Source organism: Artibeus jamaicensis, unplaced genomic scaffold, assembly GCF_021234435.1.
Source record: "Artibeus jamaicensis isolate MK-2021 breed Jamaican fruit bat unplaced genomic scaffold, CSHL_Jam_final contig_65, whole genome shotgun sequence".
Lineage (NCBI taxonomy): Eukaryota > Metazoa > Chordata > Mammalia > Chiroptera > Phyllostomidae > Artibeus > Artibeus jamaicensis.
The window spans coordinates 1,613,579-1,627,587 of NW_026521913.1; the positions used below are offsets into that span (position 1 = coordinate 1,613,579).

Genomic DNA, 14,009 nt, shown 5'->3' on the forward strand with positions numbered 1-14,009 from the left:
AATTAATGTTTGAGTTCCCAGTGTTCTTTTTGTTAGTGCATGTAGTGCTTTATATAAATTTCCAATGTACACTGTGAATAACTCAAGACCAGTTGCTTTTGAATTTCTTCTTTGATTTTATTTACTTAACTATACATTACCTAAGTACATTTTAAAATTGCATATACTACTATAAATACATAAAAGTAAAGTCAGTCTTCTGCAAATGTGTTCTCTGCTCTTAGACTTTTAAGTTCCACAAACAAAAAATACATTCATTTTCATAGAAAATATCATTTATAAACAGAAATGGTCCTTTCTTATGCTAGTAATGCTTGACAAAGAGAAGTGAAGAGGTTTTTTTTTCTGCTTAGAAATACATAGTTATTGGATATTTCTACCTACATTAAAAATAAAGTATGATTTTATTTATTTATTAATTTTTTAATTTTTTATTTTTAAATTTCAAAATACAATCTGTTTGAGTGTGGTCTGAGATAGATTTACTACTTATTTTTTATTTTTATTTTTTTCACTTTTTTGAATTTTTAAAATTTTTTTATTTAGTTATTTTTCAAGTAAATTTTTTTGTCTATTTCTCCCATCCCAGCCCCCCCCCGCCCTGTGCTCCCCACCTCCCTCCCATTTCCTCCCCCCCAGTCCTCATTCCTGTGTCTTTCACACTTGCTCCTCAAAATCCCTCCCCTTTTTCCCCCTTAAATTCCCTTTCCTCTCCCCTCTGGTCACTGTCCCCTTGTTCTCTATTTCAGTGTCTTTGGTTTTTTTTTTCTGCTTGCTTGTTTGTTTTGTTGTTTAGCTTCCTGTTAAAGGTGAGATCATATGGTATTTGTCTTTCAGTGCCTGGCCTATTTCACTCAGCATAATGCTTTCCAGTTCCATCCATGTTGTTGCAAAAGTTAGTAGCTCCTTCTTTCTCTCTGCTGCATAGAATTCCATTGTGTATATGTACCACAATTTTTGGATCCATTCATTTACTGATGGGCACCTAGGTTGCTTCCAGCTCTTGGCTATTGTAAATTGTGCTGCTATGAACATTGGGGTGCATAGGTTCTTTGATATTGATGTTTTAGGATTCTTAGGATATAATCCTAGCAGTGGAATTGCTGGGTCAAAAGGCAGGTCGATTTTTATTTTTCTTAGAAAATTCCATACTGTTTTCCATAATGGTTGTACCAGTCTGCAATCCCACCAACAGTGAACTAAGGACCCCTTTTCCCCACACCGTCTCCAACATTTGTTGTTTGTTGCTTTGTTTATGATAGCCATGCTGACCGGTGTAAAGTGGTATCTCATTGTGGTTTTAATTTGCATCTCTCTAAACTATGATTTTAAACTAGAGAAAAAATTAATTAAGTCCAACCCTGAGATGAATCAGATGTTGAAACTAGCAACCAGAATTTTAAAGCATACTTTCTTCCCATTATGAATAAAGAGATGGAAATTTAAGGAGAGAAATAGAAATAATAAAAAGAAAAACATAAAAATTCTGAAATAGAAAAATACAATATTTGAAATAAAATATTTACTGGGTATAGTTAACAACTAAAAGAAATGATAAAGGAGAGAGTAAATAAACTTGAAAGAGATCAATAGGAATTGTACAATGTAAATAAAAGGGGAAAAATTTAATGAAAAGAATCCAAGGAATCTATTAGATTATATCAGATAATTTGACACACATGTACATGAAATCAAGAAAGAGAGTAGACGAGTAGAATAGAAAAATTGTTAAAGAAATCATGGCTATTTTTGAACTGAAGAACACAGCAAAAGGAATCAAAATCAGGCTAGATGAAGCAGAGAATTGAATCAGTGAGTTGGAGGACGAGGTAGAAAAAACTTCCCAGAAAGAGCAAGAAAAGAAAAAAAGACTTGAAAAGAATGAAGAGGGGTTAAGGAAACTGCAGGACAAGATGAAACATAATAATATCTGTATAACAGGGATACCAGAAGGAGAATAAGAGGAGTAAGGATAGAAAACCTATCTGAAAAAGTAATGATGGAAAACTTCCCTAATTTGATGAGAGAAAAAGTCATACAAGTCCAAGAAGCACAGAGGGTCCCAACCAAGATGAACCCAAAGAGGCCCACTCCAAGACACCTCACAATTAAAATGGCAAAATTAAAAGACAAAGAGAAAAATCTTAAAGGAGGCAAGGAAGAAACAGGAGGTAGCATACAAGGGAGTCCTGATAAGGCTAGCAGCTGCCTTCACAACAGAAACACTACAAGCCAGAAGGGAATGGCAAGAAATATTCCAAGTAATGAAAAAAGCCTGGGACCAAGAGTACTCTATCCAGCAAGCCTCTCATTGAAAATGGAACACAAAATAAGAAGTTTCCCACACAAAAGAAGGCTAAAAGAATACAGCTCCCCCAAACCAGCATGTAAGATATGTTAAAGGGACTGCTTTAAAAAAAAGGAAGAGAAGGCATGAAAGACAGGAGTAGACATGTACAAAGGGAAGAAATGGCAATGACTATCCTTAAATGTAAATAATACTAACATTAAATGTAAATGGATTAAATGTTCCAATCAAAAGACATAGGGTAGCTGAATGGATAAGAAAGCATGACCCACACATATGCTGCCTACAAGAGACCCACCTCAGAACAAAAGACCTACACACACTGAAAGTGAAGGGTTAGAAAAAATATTTCAAATGGATAGGGAAAAAAAGCAAGAGTAGAAATACTTATAGCAGACAAAAATAGACTTCAAAAGAAAGGCCATGAAAAGAAACACAGATGGACAGTTCATTATACTCAAAGGAAGCATCCATCAAGAAGACATAAATATTATAATATGCACCCAACATAGGTGCCCAGAAATATATAAAGAAAAATCTTGAAGAACTTCAAGAAAGATATAGATAGCAACATACTTATACTAGGGGGTTTGAACACCCACTGTCAAAAATGGAGTTATCTGTCAAACAAAATATCAACAATGATATTGTGGCATTGAACATGCCCTAGATGAAATGGACTTAATTGATATATATATAGAGAGGTTTTATTCCAAAGAAGCTAAATACACATTCTTTCCAAATGCATATGGAATATTTTCAAAGATAGACCACATGATAGGACACAAAAGATGCCTCAACAAATTCAAGAAAATTCAAGCATTTTCTTCAACCATAAGGGACTGAAAGTAGAAACCTCAAGGAAAAAACTCAAAAATACTTGAATTTATGGAGATTAAATAGCATGCTATTAAACAATGAATAGGTCAAGAATGAGATCAAAGAAGAAATCAGAAAGTTTCTGGAAACAAATGAAAATGAATTCACACAACCCAAAACTTATGCGACACAGCAAGGGCAATCCAGAGAAGGTAGTACATAGTAATACAGGCCTACCTAAAAAAAGATCAAAACATTTCAAATAAACAACCTAATCCTATATCCACAAGAACTTGAGGAATGACAACAAAGACAACACAGAGTAAGTAGAAGGATGGAAATAACCAAGAGCAGATATTAAATGACATAGAGACTAAAAGCACAATTCTAAGGGTCAATAAATCCAGGAGCTGGTTCTTTGAAAAGATAAAGAAAATTGACAAGCCTTTAAGCAGGCTCATCAAGAAAAAAAGAGAGAGGACCCAAATAAACACAATCAGAAATGAAAGAGGAGAGATTACAACCGATACCACAGAAAAACAAAGGATTGTAAGAAATTACTGTGAAGAACAATATGCCAAGAAATCTGAAAACCTTGATGAAATGGACATATTTCTAGAAACATATAATTTTCCAAAACTGAATGAAGAAGAAACAGAAAGCCTAAACAGATTGATAACAGCTAGTGAAACTGAAGCAGTAATCAAAAAACTCCTGGCACAGAAGAGCCCTAGACCAGATGGTTTCACAGGGGAATTTTACAAAATATTTAAGGAAGAACTAACCACCATCCTCCTCAAACTAGTCCAAAAAATCCATGAAGGAAGTCTCCCAAATTCTTTTTATGAGGCCAGCATCATCCTAATCCCCAAACCAGATAAAGACACAACAAAAAAAAAGAAAACTACAGGCCAATATGACTGATGAATATAGATACTAAAATCCTCGACAAAATATTGGTAACCCAGATGAAGCAATACATTAAAAAGATAATTCACTGTGATCAAGTGGGATTCATCCCAGGGATGCAAGGGTGGTCCAATATTTGCAGGTCAATAAACATAATACATCACTTAAACAAAAGGAAAGACAAAAATCACATGATTATATTCATAGCTGTGGAAACAGCTTTTGAATAAGTACAGCACTCAATTATGATAAAAATACTCAGCAAAGTGGGAGCATAGGGAAATCAACTTAACATAATAAAGGTCATATAGCCCTGGCTGGTATGGATCAGATTGGGTGCCAGTCTGAGAACCATAGGATTGCCAGTTTTATTCCCATTCTAGGGCACATGCTTGGGTTGTAGGCCAGACCCCCAGTAGGGACCATGCGAGAGGCATCCACATAATGATGTTTAGCTCCTTTTTCTCTGTCCATTACCCTCTCTAAAAATTAAATGAATAAAGTCTTTTTTTTAAAAAAGGGGGCCCACAGTCAGCATCATAATTAAGGGAAAAAACTAAAAGCTTTCCCACTAAGATCATGAAAAGTCTGCTTTCACTACTTCTATTTAACGCAGCATTGGAAGTTCAAGCTGCAGTGACCAGAGAAGAAAAATAAATAAAAGGTATCTATATTGGAAAAGAGAAAGTAAAACTGTCATTGTTTGCAGATAACATGATAGTGTACATAAAAAATCCTATACATACCACCATAAAACTACTCACCTTAATAAGTAAATTTTGCAAAACAACATAATAAAAAGTCAATATTCGGAAATCAATGGCATATCTGTAAATTAACAATGAAATATCAGAAACAGAAATAAGCGGGGAAATATTTTCCCCTTATCAGAAATAAGGGGAAAATCCCATTTGCTATAGCAGCAAGAAAAATAAAGATTTACAGCCAAGATGGAGGTATAGAAAAATACACTGTGCCTCCTCGCACAACCAAAAGAAGGACAACTACAATTAAAGAAAAAATCATGACCAAAACTGTCAGAAAACTGAACTGTATGGAAGTCCAACAATCAAGGAATTGAAGAAGAAATATTCATCCAGGCAAGTACAAAGGGCAGAGACAGGCAGCCAGGGCAGAAAGGACTCAGGGCAAAGTGGTGGCTGGAGGACCAGGTTAGGTGAGAAGGTGGCTGTCAGAGTGGGTGGTCCCACATTTGCATGCGGATAAACCGGGAGGAACAACTGGGGAGTGAGACAGACTGCACAACCCAGGGGTTTCCAGTGAGGGGAAATAAAGTCTCAAAATCTCTGACTAAAAAAAAACCTGTGAGGGCTGAGGCAGTGGGAGAACTCCCAACCTCACAGGAGAGTTTGTTGGAGTGACCCAAAGGGTCCTAGAATGTACAAAAACCCTCCCACTTGGGAATCTCACCAGAAGGGCCCAGTTTGCTTGTGGGTAGTGGAGGAAGTGATTGAAAGCTGGCCGGGAGCCGAGCAAGTGGCATTTTTCTCCCTTAAACCTACCGACCCACATATAGTACCACAACACAGCAATGTGGGTTGTCCTGACCTGGCAAATACCTAAGGCTCCACCACTTACTTTGTAACAAGCACTCTGAGACACAAAATGGCCCTAATGAAAGAACAGAGCAAACCTCCAGAAAAAATACAACCAATTAAGGAAGAGACAGCCAACCTATCAGATGCACAGTTCAAAACAATGGTAATCAGGATGCTCATAGAAATGGCTGAATATCATCACAAAATAGAGTAAAAAGTGAAGGCCATGCAAAGTAAAATAAAGAAAAATATACAGGGAACCAAAAGTGAAGGGAAGAAAACTGGGATTCAAATCAACAATTTGGACCAGAACATTCAACCAGAACACAATGAAGAAACAAGAATTTTTAAAAAATGAGGAGAGGCTTAGGAACCTCCAGGACAACTTTAAATGTTCCAACATCTGAATCATAAGGGTGCCAGAAGGACAAGAGAAAGAGCAAGAAATTGAAAACTTACTTGAAAACATAATGGAGAACTCCCCCAATCTGACAAAGGAAATAGACTTCCAGGAATTCCAGGAAGCTCAGAGAGTCCCCAAGAAATTGGACCCAAGGAAGCACACATGAAGGCACATCACAATTAAGTTACCCAAGATTAAACATGAAAAGAGAATTTTAAAAGCAGCAAGAAAAAAGGAGACAGTTACCTACAAAGGTGTTCCCATTAGACTATCAGCCGATTTCTCAAAAGAAACTTTGAAGGCTAGAAGGAATTGGGAAGATATATTCAAAGTAATGAAAAGCAGGGTCCTATGGCCAAGATTGCTGTACCCAGCAAAGCAATCATTTAGAATGGAAAGGCAGAGAGAGTGCTTCCCAGATAAAGTCAAGTTAAAGAAGTTCATCAGTACCAAGCCCTTATTATGTGAAATGTTAAAGGGACTTATCTATGCAAAAAATAAAAATAAAAAATACGAACAGTAAAAAGACAACAAACTCACAACTATCAACAACTGAACCTAAAAAAATAAAAACAGTGAAAATAAACAAACCACCAAAACAGGAACAGACTCACAGAAGTGGAAATCACTTGGAGGGTTATCAGTGGGAAGCAGGTGAATGTGGGAAAAAGTACATATAATAAGAAGCATAAATGATAGGTACAAAATAGACAGAAGGAGGTTAAGAATAGTATAGCAAATGTAGAAGCCAGAGAATTTATATGTATGACCATGGACATGAACTAAGTGGGGGGAATGCAGGTGGGAGGGGAGGTGTGGGGCTGAGGGAAATAAGGGAGCGGGAAATCAGACAACTGTAACAGCATAATTGATGCACACACCAGTGTCTACAGTGTTACGGATGAGATGAGACAGCTTCACATGCACCATAGAAATCCTGTGGAGAAAAAGGGATGACACAGGTGCGCTCTCAGTGAAAGAGAGGGCTGGACCTGACCCTAGCCTGGACAGGCTTTTATTTGGTTTAATTTGCATAGGAATTTGGGTGTATAAGGAAAGCTCATCAGTCACTGTCAGGCAATAATGATCAAATACATAACATTAAAAAAACTCTGAGAGTTTAATTTTGAGTCGGGGTCAGATAGCTAAAGGGCCATAAAACTTTGGGGAACAAACTCACTTCATGCTTGGACCCTTATAATTTAAACTGAGGGTATTAGCAAAGTAGGTTTCATAGGATTTTATGCATTCTTTCTCAGGCCTGATCACCCTAGGGAACCTACCCTTTCCAGAACAGGGCCATGCCCACCGCTGACATTGTTTCAGGCATAAGTCAAGCAGGGGACATAGGGCAGCTGAGAGATTAGGAGACTTCTTGCAGACAGAATGAGGATTCAGGCTATGTCAAAGCCCAGGGGCAAGGGTCCATCACCCCCTTTTTCTATAGCCCCCCAAGTCCTTCCCTGAGGGACCCTATGTGACCTTATCTGTCTTAGGTCATCCATCCTTTGAGGAATCTTATCTGTCATTGGCTAACCCGTCCATCAAACCCAGGACCAAGCAGGGTGAGGTGAAAGGGGGCAGATGTGGTGCCCCTACAAGGAAGACAAACTTTGTCTCCTAAGTGGCTTATGATTCCAAGGTCCTTTTACTCAGCCTTAGCCACAAGGGGTTACAGTTTCTGAAACCAGGCAGGATGGTTCCCAGCACATAATCAACAAAATACATTTTTTTAAAAACAACAACAAAAAAAACCAATAATAAGTTACCTATGAATATGCCTTACCAAGGAAGTAGCCCTGGCTGGTGTGATTCAGTGGACTGAGTGCTGGCCTGACAACCAAAGGGTCACCAGTTTGATTCCCAGTCAGGGCACGTGCCTGGGTTGTAGGCCAGGTCCTTGGTAGGGAGTGGACAAGAGGCAACTACACATTGATGCTTCTCTCCTTCTCTTTCTCCCTCCCTCCCCCTCTCTCTAAAAACAAATAAAATAAAAATATTAAAAAAAAAACCTTAACAAGAAGGTAAAAGACCTGTACTCAGAAAACTACACAACAATGAAGAAAGAAATGAAGGAAGAAACAAACAAATTGAAGCATATACCATGTTCACAGATTGGGAGAATTAACATAATCAAAATGTCCATATTACACAAACCAATTTATAGAATTGATGCAATCTCTATTAAAATACCAATGACATATTTCACAGATATAGAACAAATATTTCAAATATTTATGTGAAACATAAATGACCTCAAATAGCCTCAGCAATTTTAAGAAAGAAGAATAAAATAGGAGGGATCACAATATCTGACATCAGACTATATTACAAGGGCAAATTATATTTGATATTATAATCAAAACAGTACAGTACAGGCATAAGGACACATAGGCCAATGAAAAAGAATAGAAAGCCCAGAAATAAACCCAAGTCTTTATGGTCAATTAATATTTGACAAAGGGGAGGACTTCCAGCCAAGATAGAGGCATAAGTAGATACACTATTACCTCCTCACACAACCAAAATAAGGACAACACAAATTTAGAAACAAAATAACAACCAGTACTGGAAGAAAATTAAACTGTATGGAATCCTGACAACCAAGGAGTTAAAGGAGACACATTCATCGAGACCAGAGGTGGGGTGGAGTTGGGCAGCTGGGCAGAGAGGGGTCGAGGCAAAAAAAACAAGCAGTGGCTGGTTGACACAGATGCACAAGCAGCAGCTGGCGGACCATGGGCATGCAGGTGGTGGCTGGTGGACCCCAGGTGTGCAAAGCAGCAGCTGGAAGACCCTAGGCGTGCAAGGCAGCAGTGGGCAGACCCAAAGAGGCAGTGGGTTGTGGAGGGGCTTGGTGTGCATGTGGCTTTTGGAACTGGGCGGTCCCACATTCCCACTCAAAAACTGGGAGAAACAATTGGGGTGTGAGACAGACCATGCAACCCAGGGTTCCAACACAGGGAAATAAAACCTCAAAACACCGACAGAAAACACCTGTGAGGGTTGAGCTGCCTGGAGAAAGTCCCACTCTCACAGGAGAGTTTGTTGGAGAAATCCACAGGGTCCTAGAAATCACACAAGCCCACCCACATGGCAACCCGCACCAGAAGGGCCCAATTTGCTTGGGGGAAGTGACAGAAGTGACTGAAATCCAGCAAAGAGCAGACCAAGCACCATTGTTCCCTCTCAGACCCCTGCCTCACATATTGTCGCAACCCAGATACTGTATCTGGGTTGCCCTGCCCAGGTGAACACCTAGGGCTCTGCTCCTCTCTACTTAACAGGCACATTAAGACAAAAAAATGGCTGAAAAGGAAGAAAGATCAAAGCTCCAGAAATAATACAATTAAGCGATGAGATAGCCAACCTATTAAATGCACAGTTCAAAACACTGGTGATCAGGATGCTGACGGAATTGGTTGAATTTGGTTGCAAATTAGATGAAAAAAATAAAGACTATGTAAGTGAAATAAAGGAAAATGTACAGGGAACCAATAGTGATGGGAAGAAAACTGGGACTCAAATCAAGGGAGTGGACCAGAAGGAAGAAATAAACAACCAAACAGAAAAGAATGAAGAAACAAGAATTCAAAAAACTGAGGAGAGGCTTAGGAACCTTCAGGACATCTTTAAATGTCCCAACATATAAATTATAGGGGTACCAAAAGGGGAAGAAGAAAAGCAACAAGTGGAAGTTACTTGAACAAACAATAAAGTAGAACTTCCCCAATCTGGCAATGCAAATAGACTTCCAGGAAGTCCAGGAAGCTCAGAGAGCTTGTTCCTTTGGGACTGGACAGAGTCCCAAAGAAGATGGACCCAAGGAGTACATCATAATTACATTAGCCAAGATTAAAATGAATGAGAGAATCCTAGAAGCAGCAAGAGATAAAGAGACAGTTACCTACAAAGGAGTTCCCATAAGATTGTCAGCTGATTTCTCAAAAGAGACCTTACAGGCAGAAAGGGGCTGGAAAGAGGTATTCCAAGTCATGAGAGGCAAGGACCTACATCCAAGATTGCTCTATCCAGCAAAGCTTTCATTTAGAATGGAAGGACAGATAAAGTGCTTCTCAGATAAGATCAAGTTGAAGGAGGTCATCATCACCAAGCCCTTATTACATGAAATGTTAAAGGGACTTATCTAAGAAAAATAAGATAAAAAACATGTACAGTAAAATGACAGCAAACTCACAATGATAACAACCACACCTAAAACAAAAATAAAAGCAAACTAAGCAAACAACTAGAACAGGAACAGAACCATAGAAATGGAGATCATATGCAGGGTTATCAATAGGGGAGTGGGAGGGGGAAAGAGGTGGGCAAGGTACAGAGAATAAGTAGCATAGATGGTAGGTAGAAAATAGACAGGGGGAGGGTAAGAATAGTGTGAGGAATGTAGAAGTTAAAGGACTTATAAGTATGATACATGGACATGAACTAAAGGGAGGAAAGGTGGGTGGAAGGGGGCATGCACAGTGGAGGGGAGTGAAGGAGGAAAAATGGGAAAACTGTCATAGCATAATCAATAAAATATATATTTAAAAAATTTGACAAAGGGAGCAGAAGCATAAAAGGGAGCAAAAATAGCCTCTTTAACAAATGGTGTTTAAAGATTTAACGCAAAAAATGCAAAAAAAAAGAAACAGCTAATGCAAAAAAATGAAACTCAATCACTAAGTTATACCATACACAAAAAACAAATTCAAGGTAGATAAAAGACTTAAATAGAAGTTGTGATACCATAAAAGTCCTAGAGGAGAACATAGGTAGGAAAATCTTAGATAGTCCATGCAGCGATATTTTGACCAATATGTCCCCTAGAGCATAGAACATAAAGAAAAGAATAAACAAATAGGATTTCATAAAAATAAAAAGCTTCTGCACAGCTAAATAAAACAGCACTAAAATGAAAAGAGAACCAAGTGTATGGAAAAACATATTTGCCAATGATACCTAAGACAAAGGATTGAACTCCAAAATATATAAAGCATTCACAGGACTCCACATCAGGAAGACAAAGAATTAAATTGAAAAATGTGCAAAGGAGCTAAACAGACACTTCTCCAAGGAGGACATACAGAGGGCCCAGAGACATATGAAAGGATGCACAGCATCACTAGCCATCAAAGAGATGAAAATTGAAACCACAATGAGACACCACTTCACACCAGTCAGAATGGCAATCATAAACAAAGCAAAAAACAAGTGTAGGACAGGTTGTGGAGAAAAGGGAACCCTAGTACAATGCTGGTGCAGTCACTATGGAAAAGAGTATGGAATTTCTTCAAAAAACAAAAAATGGAACTGCCTTTTGACTCAGCAATACCAGTGCTGGGTTTATACCCTAAGAATACTGAAACAACAATTCAAAAGAACCTATGCACTGCAGTGTTCATAGCAGCACAATTTATAATAGCGAAGTGCTGAAATCAACCTAAGTACCCATGAGTAAATGAGTGGATCAAAAAACCATGGTACATTTACACAATGGAATTCTATGCAGGAGTGAGAAAGAAGGAGCTCCTTCCCTTCACCACCACAGCATGGATGGAACTGGAGAGTATCATGCTAAGTGAAATAAGCTAGGTGATGAAAGACAAGTACCATATGATCTTACCTATCTGTTGAACCTAATGAACCAAACAAGCAAGTAAGCAAAATACAACCAGAGACACTGAAGTAAAGAACAAACTGACAGTACCCAGAGAGGATGTGGGAGGGGATAATGAGGGATAAAGGGGGAAGGGCCATCAAGGAACATGTATAAAGGAGAAAGCAAAGGGGTTAGGTTAGAGGTTGAGAGGTGGGGATAGGAGGTTCAGGAGCATGGTAGGGTGAAAATGGAGATAACAGTACTTGAACAACAACAACAGAAAAATAAATTTTAGAAAGTAAAAAAATAGCATGGCATAGCCAATAAAGACATATTTGCTGTAAATGAAATGTCAGTGAGGCCATTACCCATTGGCTGCTGCCAGCCTTCTATGAAAAATTACTAAACAAAATTGTAAGAGATCATGAATTTTATTGAATCCTCTTGCTGTGAAGACTTTGAAAACAATTTTGTATTGGTGAACATATAAAGAAATTCCATATATAGAAAAGTTGCTTTCAGTTTACCATGAAAGGGTTTTTTTTTCTTTTGGTCTCTCTCCATTCTCCCACTTTCTCCCTGCTCTGCAGATTATATTCATTCATTATCATTAATACTGTATATTTAGTAGCCACTAAATATGAGACTTGCGCATGCAGTCAACCTACCTCTTGTGATGAAGGGAGGGCCCTCTCACAGGAGACACAGTATTTCAGGTGGGCAGGAGTCCCTGTTCCACAGGTGCAGCAGATTACTTTATCCTTGAAAATAGAAAATAAGAAATACATGTTCCTCTTAGCAAATAACTGTGAAAATAAGACAAACAAAATCATGAAGCCACTTTAAGAACAAGATTAAAAGTTAACATTTATTGCAATGTTCAAGTTTAAATACATGAAGTAAAAAAATTGTCTAAGTTAGGTGTAGTGCAATTTGTCCTCTAAATCCATGTTCAGGGAACACATTTCTATGTATTCCTCTTCACATTACAGATCTCATTGATAAGTTAAACTTTTGGGCAGCATGCTTTTCCAAAAATTAGAGTTGATTCTTGTAGGGGACCTGTTTGTGTAACTCTGGCAAATGTGATTTGGCTCTGTATGGAAAACCTACAGAATCAAAGTGGTGGACAGGAGCCAGACCTTCAAACTGAGTTTTCCTGTGGGAATCAGGCCTAGAAAATGCATACAGATTGTTATGGCTTGCTCTTGCTAAAACTCCATCACCCTGGTCTATAACAACAAATGTGTATTGTCTATCTTCAAGGTAATATCCAAAGCTTGTGTGAATTTGCCCAAGGATAGAGCTAATTGGCTCATCACTATTCCCTCTGCATGTCATTTTCACTTTCTTGATTGTACCTAAAATGTAGACAATAATATTCTATGTAATAGGTAATAAATCTTTCTTTGATGTAAGACTAGAGGAAAACAATAAAAGCCTGTCTAAAAAAAAAAAAAAAAAAGCCTGTCTAGGCAAGGGTCAAGGTGTTCCCCTCTTGAGGGAGTGGCTGAGGCATCCATAGGCACTCTTCCCCTTGAGAGAGTAGCCATGCTGTTCCCTTTTTCTCTACAGGATCATTGTCACCTGTGCATTCATTCTCGTCGTCAGCCACAACAGGCAGACTCTGCTGCCCAGGGTCCACCACGGAGTCTGTTCACAGATATTGGCTTATGAACTGTTAGCCAATTCCATCAGCTGAAGAAGGACATTTAATTGTTCCAACATTACTTTCTATATATTTTACTTATGCTTTTACAAAACTGCATATCATTACCTTCAAGCAGAGGCTGGCCTGTGGTTGCAGCTGTAGAGCAAGAGTAGCCTCACAAACCACACATATGGGAGTGTTCATGGGCACCATGCTTCTACATTCTGCACAGAAGCCCATCTGTACAAAGAAAGAGGTCAAGTTTGTCCTGGAATTTAAAAACTGAAGATATAAGTAGATCTTAGAATGAAAGGTTTAATTTGCTTTTTGTAAAATTTAAAAAAATAATTACCTTTATTTTTATTCTTGCACATTAAGAGTAAAACCATGTTTATTGTAGAAAACAGGAATATAAAAACAAACGAAAGAAAAAATATTTTCCAGTACAAAAGAGGAAGTTGAAAAATACTGTCTCCAAGAATGCAATTATAAAGTTGGTAAAACTGTCAAAAAAACTATTTCAGACTCTGAACATTAATCAAAGACAAGCAACAAACTGAAAAGTGCTGAACTTCAAATAAGAACACTACAAGTCTACATGGTTGTTCCTTGGAGTCACGCCCATCCTCCTCTAGTTTTATCAGCATGGTTGATCCTGATATCAATGATTGGATTTTGGAAAGAGGACAAACATGAAAAGATTTAATGCAAGTAAAAAAACACAACAAAATGATGCCACTAGGAGAAAAAGTCAAAAT

At 38.1% G+C, this 14,009-nt stretch overlaps 1 protein-coding gene across 6 annotated transcripts in view; it reads right to left on the reverse strand.

Annotated features, from left to right (window-relative positions):
- Positions 1-14,009, reverse strand: part of DZANK1 (double zinc ribbon and ankyrin repeat domains 1) — a 145,520-nt gene that overhangs the window by 61,478 nt on the left and 70,033 nt on the right. For 5 of the 6 annotated variants that reach the window (XM_053670962.1, XM_053670959.1, XM_053670965.1 and 2 more), the window contains 2 exons: positions 13,378-13,491; positions 12,269-12,361 (listed from right to left, as the gene is read on the reverse strand). In XM_053670962.1, coding sequence (XP_053526937.1) covers positions 12,269-12,361; positions 13,378-13,491 — 207 coding nt within the window. The remainder of the gene's footprint in view (positions 1-12,268; positions 12,362-13,377; positions 13,492-14,009) is intronic. The other variant, XM_053670961.1, reaches the window with a different exon arrangement.